Raw genomic sequence first — 9300 nt, 5'->3', positions numbered from 1 at the left:
CAGAGGCAGAAAGGGATCTTGGAGTCATTATTGACTCCAAGATGAACATGGGCCGACAATGTGAGGTCACGGTTGGCAAGGCTAACCGGACCTTGTCGTGCATCCACAGGTGCATCTCAAGTAGGGCCAAAGAGGCGATCCTCCCCCTCTATGCAACATTGGTCACGCCACACAGCTGGAGTACTGTGTCCAGTTCTGTGCGCCCCACTTCAGGATGGATGTGGACAACATTGAGAGGGTCCAGAGGAGGGCCACCCGCATGATCCAGGGACAACAGGGCAGACCCTATAATGAGAGACTGTGGGACCTGAACCTGTTCAGCCTTCACAAGCCAAGGCTGAGGGGGGACCTCGTGACCATCTATAAACTCACTAGGGGGGACCAGAAGGGTTTTGGAGAGACCTTGTTTCCCCTAGCGCCCCCTGGCATAACAAGGAATAACGGCCTGAAGTTGTTGGATAGTAGGTTTAGATTAGACATCTGTAAGAACTACTTCAGTTAGGGCGGCTAGGATCTGGAACCAACTTCCAAGGGAAGTGATGCTGGCTCCTACCCTGGGGATCTCTAAGAGGAGGCTTGATGCCTACATGGCTGGGATCATTTGAGCCCAGTTTTTTCTCCTGCCCAGGCAGGGGGTTGGACTTGAATATCTACAAGGTCCCTTCCAACCCTACTTCTATGACTCCCACCTCCTGAGTGCGTAGGGCAGTAAGACCTACTCCCTGCTTCAAAGGCACCAAGAATCAACTTGGGTCCAGGAACAGACAGAGAATGAGACAGGACTGTTTCGCAACCTTCTATCTTTTTTCCTACATTGTTTCTGCTTAATGGGTTACCCCAAGAGCTGTGGGCCTCCCTCCAACTGTGGTTTTGCTCCCACCAGGAAAGTGGCCCTCACTCACCTTCTTCCTCTCCAGCACCATCTCCAACTCAAGCGTGTCCTGCTCCTCCTCCTCACCACTCTCGCCTGATTGCACTACACTGCACAAATCCTCCTGTGATGGGTCTTCCAGAGGACCCCTGCAAGGTTCCTGCTCTTCAGCAGCAACTGTTGCTCCCTGGGCTGTCGTGTCCTCTTCTGGAGTTGGTTCTACTTCTTCCTTACAGATCACTTTCCTCCTCCACCGCTCCTCTTCCTCCTTTACAACATCAGGCAAGAGTGGAGCCAGCAGAGATGCTGCCACTCCCTTCTTCTCCTCTTCACTGTTGGAAAGGGCTTGGACACCTTCATTCACCTCCTACAGGATACACAGATGAGTCATGGGCTCTCTTCCATTCAAAGGACTGCTATGAACAGAGTGCCCAAAGTGCACTCTGACAGAACCAGAGCAGTCAGTCACAGCCCAAGCTGATGGTGGGAAGGTGTAGGGAAGGAATGAGACATTTATCTTGGGGAGATCCCTAAAACACCGGCTTATTTTTCAACAAGATATTAGCAGGTTTCATACAAACTGCCAATAGCAGGCGTTCACTCAGTCAAGTACCTCAACTCTGACACCAGTCAGCACAAGATCATTCAGAGTAAGGTACAAGAACACTGTAGTGGCACTTAGAGTGACCAGCCCAAGAGAAAATGTCCCTCTAGCTTTCCACCAGAGATGGGGTGGAGGAAAGTCTGTTCCCACACTTTTACCCTGTTCAATAGGAATTTTCCAGGTTAGGTTATCTAGATAAAAGGGATAATATATAGAGGTCTTTCTAACCCATTTTGCCACCAGTCTGAAGTCCCCCTTTTTTCTTTCCCAAATGCAGGTGACAGACCTGAGCATCGGATTCCAGGTGTAGACACCACATCTGATCTTCCAAAGATCAGTGTTTTCTGCCCTAGTACATACGACACTGAACATTCCACACTGCCCCTCCCTGAACTCACATTAAGGTGGCAATCCTGGCCCCTAACTAACCCCCCCACTCCCTCCACTGCATTGCACAGAAACATTCAAAACAATGGGCAAGGAGAGAGAGTAAAGGTGGGGGCACTTCACAGACACAAGCAAGTCAGTAAGCCTAGAGGTAGATTTCAAACAGATCTAACAAGGATGATCTGCTAGTCTCTGGAAATAACTTCAACTAAATATTATCAAAGCCAAGTGCTCCACAACGTTAAGACCAGGTATGTATGAAGGCAGTTTCTAGTTAGCTGGAGCTTAGAGGAAGCTTAGACTAAGAGCAGGCTGGCCCCCATCTCCTCCTTGCAGGGTTCCTTGTGTCTGCATTTGAGGCAGGTTCTCCTGGACATTATTGTGGATGGGACAAGAGAATCCCACTCCAAACAAACAGGACAAATCCTGTGGTTCCAGCTCCAAACTGAACTCTCAAGCTGGCCTAGTCTTCCCCACTCTGGGCACATCTACACAAGATGTCTACTGCAGAGCTGAATGATTAACTGCACAATATACGTCTCTGCATTTACACATGCACCCCCATTAGGGAGTGCAAACTAATGAACTTCACAGCAGTATTTACAAGTCCTACCCTGCTGTGGCGTTTTTGTGTGCAGTAGCGCACATATAGATACTGAGCTGGCTGGCTGGGGCATGAGAGTACTTCAGTGAAGGTGCTGTCTACTGACTAGTCCCATGCTGAAGCATTCTCAAGCCCCAGCTAGCCCCTCCACAGCACAATGAGCCCAGTCAAAGCAGCTCTCGGCTGGCAAGCTGACCTCACCACCAGCTGAGGCTGTTGCAACTCAGCTCCGTGTGCTTCACTCCAGGTGCACAGGTAAACTGTGCACCCAGGAGCAATAAACTGCAGAGCAATAAGCAATAAGCTCTGCAGTTTATTGCTGCCCCTCAATGGCTCATATAAACACACCCTCTCTGCACTGAGCCAGGCCACATATGGCTCCCAGGCACCTAAGAGACAATTCTTATAAAGGAGTCTCTCTTTCCTATGCTAAAAAGACTGCAGACCATGCTGCCACTTCCCAACTCTACCTACACTTCCCATACAGACAGAGCTGAGCAGCCCAAACAGAAGAGGTAACTGTTTGCCTTGAAAATACTGACAACGTGGCAGCATATAATGATCAAATCTCTACCCCAGAGAGTACAAAAAGCCCCCCCGGGGAACCTACATTTCATTTTTGTTCAAAGAACCCTTCCCTCCTCCCCCTGCAGACACTTCTGATAAAGCAAGAACCAGAGATGCCCAGGCAGAGTATTTAGGGTTGGCATTTATGCAAACATTCATCTGCAAGAAACAGGTGGACAAACCAGACTGGGAGTCTATAGCATGAGGGAACAACCCTTCTTGCAACTATCAAGCTTCCAGGATAGAGTCTTCCCCAAAAGGAAGATCTCAGAAACTGAGGTCCCAGGGATTTCCAACTGCACTAGTTAAGCAGCTATTTGTGACAGCTCTGGGCTCCCTGGTTCATGGCTGCCATGTTCACTGCATCACAAATTTTTTGAACACTTGGATGCCAGGATGCCATATACTGCACAAGGTGGTAAGCAGTCATAGCAGCTGAACAGGTTTTCAATGAGCTGTCCTCAATCAGCCCCAAAAGGAATGACTAACTTCAACCAGCTTCTACTGACCTTTTTCACCTCTCGCTTGGGAAGGATGGTCCCACGATTAGCACTGCCAACAGCAGCACCCTTTTCCTGAGGGTAAACATCTGCAGCTACCAAGAAACTCCCATTGGCACCTGCCACAGTGCTAGGGAAAGAAAGCACACACACAGTGAATGTTTAGCAACAGCATCACAATCCTCCAGTCTGTTCTGGGTTACAGAGACAGCTGGCTCCAGACCTGCTATAGTTCTCACCTGGGCTGATAATGCTGAAGACCCTGGACCTGCGTCGCAAGGTACTGGGGCAGTTCCCAGGTCACCTCATTAGTCTGAGTGTTCCAGTAATAATAGCAACCTGTGTTGTCATCCCAGACTTCCTGCCAGTCTCCCATCTCCACTCCCACTGAAAGAAAAAGCAAAAGGGTTTAAGTGAACCAGGTACCCAAGGCCTGTGTGCCTGCACTGGCTGCCAAGACCTTGTCTTCATGCCTTGTGAAGAGGACTCTGAGTTATACCCCACCTCTGAAGCCCCTCCCAAAGCTCCCACTGCTCAGCTGCCTTCAACACCCTTTTGAAGACACACGTGAGCAGGCCAGTGGTCAGCAACTCCCAGCATCCGTGCATGGCACGTGATGCTATTTTGCTTGGCATGCCATGCCAGCCTGGACTCTGGGTAGCTGCTGTGGGCCACAGAGCCCAGGTTTCTTGCAGCAGGTAGCTGAGAGGCTGCAAGCCCTGCTGCAAGCAGCCCAGGCTTCATGGCTGGCAGCAGCTGCCCAGAGGCTAAGCCAGCTGCAGCTGGGAAGCTGCAAACAGCTGCACCAGGCTCTGGAGCACAGGTTGGGCTCCATGGAAATGGCAGCTGCAGGCATGGTGCTGAACAGATGGTGGGGGAGGGGCCTGGGGTAACACAACCTTCACTTTTCTTCCATCATCCACCTGGAGGCATGTGGAAGCAGGCATGCAGTCACTGCCACCATCACAAACCCCAGTGGAGCTGTTTGCAGCTTGCTGGCTGCCTGCTACAGCTATCCAGAGCCCAGACCAGCTGTGATACACAGGTGGGAGACTGCAAACAGCTGCAGGCTCCAGAGCCCATGGCCAGGTTCCAAGCTGGCAACAGGTACATGTACACCACTGGGTAGACAGTAGGAAGGGCGAGGTGGACTGGGGTTGTGCTGCCCTAGGCCCCTCCCCCACCATCTGCCTGGAGGCACATGTGCATGCGCCACTGGCAGAGAGCTGATGCCAGGTCTTTGGAGCCCAGTGAAGCTGTTTGCAGCCTTTCAGATGCCTGTCACAGCCAGTCTGGGCTCTGGGCAGCTGTAGCAGACGGTTGGCAGGCTGCAAACAGCTGTGCTGGGCTCCAGAGCTGTGTAGCAACTGCACATATGCCTTGGGGCATGGGGTAGGGAAGGGGCTGGGGCAGTGCAACCCTAGCCCCTCCTCCATTATCTGCCTGGAGGTGCACATGCAGCTGCTGTCAGCAAGGCAGACTGGGCCCCTCGTGGTTCCACTGCAAGTCTGTCCCTGGCATGTCATGTTCAGGTGTGGGTCAGGATTGGGGTGTTTTTGGCATTCCAACCAATTACATGGGGTCCATTACACGTCTGGACTACAAAACCGTATTCATCCTCTAACACCACAGCTGGAGAGACGTGGCCTGTTTCCACCCAACAGAACAACCAAGGAATAAATGCACAACCTGACACAGGAGTGTCTCAGTCCCTACCCCCTAAACAATTGCTCTGGGCACACAGAAGCAACTTATGGCATAGGATCTAAGTGAGAACACTCACCTCCAGCCAGTGAACACTGGGTATCATATTGCCACTCCACCGTCTGGGCAGAGGCTGCCCCATTTGCTGTTGTGGAGGAATGACCTGAGGCAGATTCCTTGGGCTCTGGGCGGGGAGGGGTTGGAGGTGGAGCAGAAGTGGCAGTGGTGGTGGATTTGGCTGGCTGGGGAGGAGCTGTAATGGCATCAATCTCCTTTAAAAACACAAATGTTCACAAATTAATTGAAACTCCAGATGAGAAGATCAGCTGATCTGGACAATGGGACAGTTAATAGACTTATCTACACACAGATGAAATGGCAACCCCTGCTAGGTTCTCTCAGACTTTCCTCCCAGGAGCCCTGAACGACCGCCCTCCCTCCCTCCCCAACTCCAGCAACATCACAACCAGGCACATTTCCTCTTGCAAAAGCTTAAGCTTGTCATAGTGTTGGAAGCTCCCTTATCCAAAGCTGCATAATGCATCTGGTTGTAGCCAGCTCCCCTCTCATCCCCCAGATGTACCTGAAGAAGATAGATACAAGTCTTACTAACCGCCAGGAAGTTAGCCAGTGTGCTGTCAATGTCTGCTGAATTATTTCCATTTGCATCTGCAGAGCGCACTGACTTCTCAGACGCCTCACCTTCTTCATCATCGCTGTCAGCATATGCACCAAGCAAACATAAGCCACCTAAGCAGAGAAGGGTTAACCATGACAGGTTCTTTCTGCCTATGACAGCCCAAGTTACAGTCACATATACAAGCATAGGGGAATTAAAGAATCTCACATGCAATTTGTAAAATGCAACAAGTTCACAGAAGATACACTCAACCACCCTGAGAATGTCTTCCATCTAGAAGAGAGACTTGAAACCCAGGCCCCTCAGATTAAGAGTTGTTTAGCAATGGACAGCACTGAACTCAGGTTTTAGGCAACTAGGGCCAAACACTCCCCCAAATACACCTCAAAGGCAATCACACTTTTCCTCCAACCTTCAGCCCTCTCATTAGCTCCCATTCTTCCCACTGTGTACAGAGAATCATAGAAAATTAGGGTTGGAAGTAGAGGTATGCTGATATATTGGTGGCATATTGTATCGGCACCAATAAAAGGAAAATTAATGTTATTGGCAATTGGCTTTTTTTTGGTCAGTGTAGTTGATAATGTCACTGATAAATGCTGCGTGCATGAGTTCAGCCGCAACGTGCATGCAGCCAGGAACACAGCTCGGAATGTAGCTCAGTGGCTTGGAGAGCAGCCTACTGCCAGTAAGATGGGATGAGAGGGAGGAATGGTCACGGAGGAGGGAAGGGGCATGGGAAGGGAGGGAGTGGGGCAGGGGCTGCTCAGCCAGGGCAGCAAATGAGACTCTGGGAGTGGGATACAGCCACTGGCAGCTTGTCTAAGGGGACACAGGAGGGTAGGGAGGCTCTCCACTGCTGTGCGCACATCCAGGGAAGGCATGGGGGGCATGTGCCCCCTATTGGATGTGTGTGCAGGGTGGACTGCAGGCTTAGGCTTGGGGCTGCGCCAGCCTCTTCCCAGCAGTGGGGGGGAGGAAAGGGGCAGCGCTGGGCTGGGGGCACCACCATCTGCCTCGCCCCCACCTACCTCAGCTCCCCCACTGTGAAGGGGTTGGCACAACCCCTGGCCCTGAGCCTGCAGCAGGCAGCCCACCCTCACCCCATGCACAAATCCAGGGGGGCACATGCCCCCATGTCCTCCCCCACCGCCCCCAGCAAGCTGCCCATGGCTCCATCCTGCTCCCAGAGTTGCATTCACCACCTTGGGTGAGCAATACCTGCTCCTTCCCCAATCCCTCCCTCACCAAGGGGGAATCATTCCCCCACCCCCGCCGACTTACTGGCAGAAAGCTGTTCTCCAAGCTTCTGGGCTGCAATCCTGTAAATTCACTACTGGATCGGTATTGGCCAATATGGCTGGTTAATAATTGGCCATCAGTACTGGCCAAGAAAATCTTTATTGCCGCACACTTAGTCGAAAGGGACATCAGGAGGTCATGTAGTTCAACCCCTATTCAAAGTGGGGCAAGCCCCAATTATATCATCCCAGCCAAGGCTTCGTTTAGTGGGGTCTTAAAAACCTCCAAGAATGGAGAGTCCACAACTGCTCTGGGTAACCTGTTCCAGTGCTTTACTATCCTCCTAGCGAAAAAGTTTCCCCTAACAGCTAACCTAAACTTCCCTTACTGCAACTTGGAGGCCACTGCTCCTTGTTCTGTCAACTGCCACCACTAAGAACACTAGCTCCATCGTCTTTGGAACCACCCTCAGGTGGTTGACAGCTGTTATTAAATTGCCACTCAGTTTTCTCTTCTCTAGGCTAAATAAGACCAGTTCCCTCAGCCTCTCTTCTTAAATGATGTTCCCCAGACCTCTACCCATTTTTGTTGCCCTCCACTGGACTCTCCCCAATATGTCTACATCCTTTCTGTAGTAGAAGAATGAGGCAATAATTCCACCAATACAGGAACAGTACTAAGCATCAGCTCATTTCTCTGAGATGATTATTATATGGCTTGCATTACAGGATAAGTCTGGGGCCTTCTTGCAATGGGCACTGACCAGACACACCAATAGCTGGGTCCCAGCATCAAAGAGCTTATGGTCTCATTTGAAGCAAGATGCAAACAGAAGTGAACTTTATAACATGGAAGCCAGAATCCAACTATTCTGAACGGAAGCTGAGGTGGTGCAGAATCTAAATATTCAGCAGACCACATTTGTGTGTCATACAAATGAAGGATTGGTCACACCTGCTTTGGAGATTGATAGCTCAAAGATGACAATTCTCTACCTCATATTTTTAAGCATTTTACTCATTTAACTAATTAACATACATTACATTTAACTGGTTGAAGGTTGCTGGGTCTCAGACATAAGCTTTCTCCTCTTTACTTTCTACATCAGGAAGACGATTCCTGTCTGCCCTGTTTTTCTAGAAAGAGTCCATGGACAACTGAAGGTTTGTGAAAGCAGTGAAGTTTTACTGAGATAAGGACTGTTTTTTATTCAGGCTCTTTTGAGCCCAAGTTAAGAGAAACACAACAAAATTAGAAGAAATAGTTTCAAATAATTTAATGTCTACTGAGCATCACTTAGAGATGAGGGAGCTCACAGTCCACCGAGCCAGCTGGGAGGTCCTCCAGCACAAAAAATGGAAAGTAAGATCTGACGGCCCTGATATTCCTTAGGCAAAACACAAAGAGCCATCCCTTTAAGAGACCTCCAACCCATAAGCCTCAAAGAACATCAACATATGGTGGTGAAAGCACTGTGAACAGCATGCCCAGCACCACAGACCTGAGCTGACCCCAAAAGTTGGCTCACTAACCACAGATCAAAACAGAACCCAGGGAGGAGACATGTCCTACCTGTTGGCCTGACAGCCGCAGGTCCAGCTTGCACAGTCATTTGTGGCGGGTTTGGAGCAGTTTTGGGACCTTCCCCAACTACCTCTGGCTCATCTGGATTAAGGAAAGGAAAACAAAACTCATTTCAGCTGCAGAGGAAGACAGGGTAAAACTAAGCCCAGTGGCAGTAACCAGTAGTGACACGTGCAACCTGGAGGCAGAGAATTATGGGGAAGGTTTTCCTTCATAAATAGAAAAAGGTTTCTCTGGGATCTGCTTAAGCCAAGACGCAATAAAATAGCCAATTTCTTTTAGGGAACAGATTGCAACCTTTGTTGCCCCCGCTGTTGCTCCTGGCACCATCACTGTTTCATTCAGGCAGCTCCCCGTGCACCATATTGCTTAGTCATAGAGGTGCACCGATACATTGGTCTGATATTGGATTAGTAACAATATAAAGAAAACTGGTGGTATCAGATATCAGCCTGATGAGGCTGACAGTTTGGCAGATAAATGCCCGTGATGCATGTAGGCGCAGCACAGCTCTCAGGCAGCAAGGAGCACAGACAGCAGTGTGGAAAGTTGCCTCTAGCTGGTAAATCTGGTGTGATGGAAGGGGAGGGGGGAGGG

General features: G+C 50.2%; 1 protein-coding gene across 3 annotated transcripts in view; it reads right to left on the bottom strand.

Annotated features, from left to right (window-relative positions):
* FNBP4 (formin binding protein 4) overlaps positions 1-9125 on the bottom strand; it is a 26294-nt gene extending 17169 nt beyond the window's left edge. For 2 of the 3 annotated variants that reach the window (XM_019547379.1, XM_019547377.1), the window contains exons 1-6: positions 8692-9125; positions 5851-5987; positions 5317-5509; positions 3773-3920; positions 3543-3663; positions 903-1238 (exon numbers count right to left, since the gene is read on the bottom strand). In XM_019547379.1, the coding sequence (XP_019402924.1) occupies positions 903-1238; positions 3543-3663; positions 3773-3920; positions 5317-5509; positions 5851-5987; positions 8692-8731 (975 nt within the window). In that variant the 5' untranslated portion in view covers positions 8732-9125. The remainder of the gene's footprint in view (positions 1-902; positions 1239-3542; positions 3664-3772; positions 3921-5316; positions 5510-5850; positions 5988-8691) is intronic. The other variant, XM_019547376.1, reaches the window with a different exon arrangement.
* Positions 9126-9300: the final 175 nt, after the last annotated feature.

The sequence above is a fragment of the Crocodylus porosus genome, unplaced genomic scaffold (genome assembly GCF_001723895.1).
Source record: "Crocodylus porosus isolate Cpor-Errol unplaced genomic scaffold, CroPor_comp1, whole genome shotgun sequence".
Classification (NCBI taxonomy): Eukaryota; Metazoa; Chordata; order Crocodylia; family Crocodylidae; genus Crocodylus; species Crocodylus porosus.
This window is presented reverse-complemented; position numbering and strand designations above follow the sequence as displayed.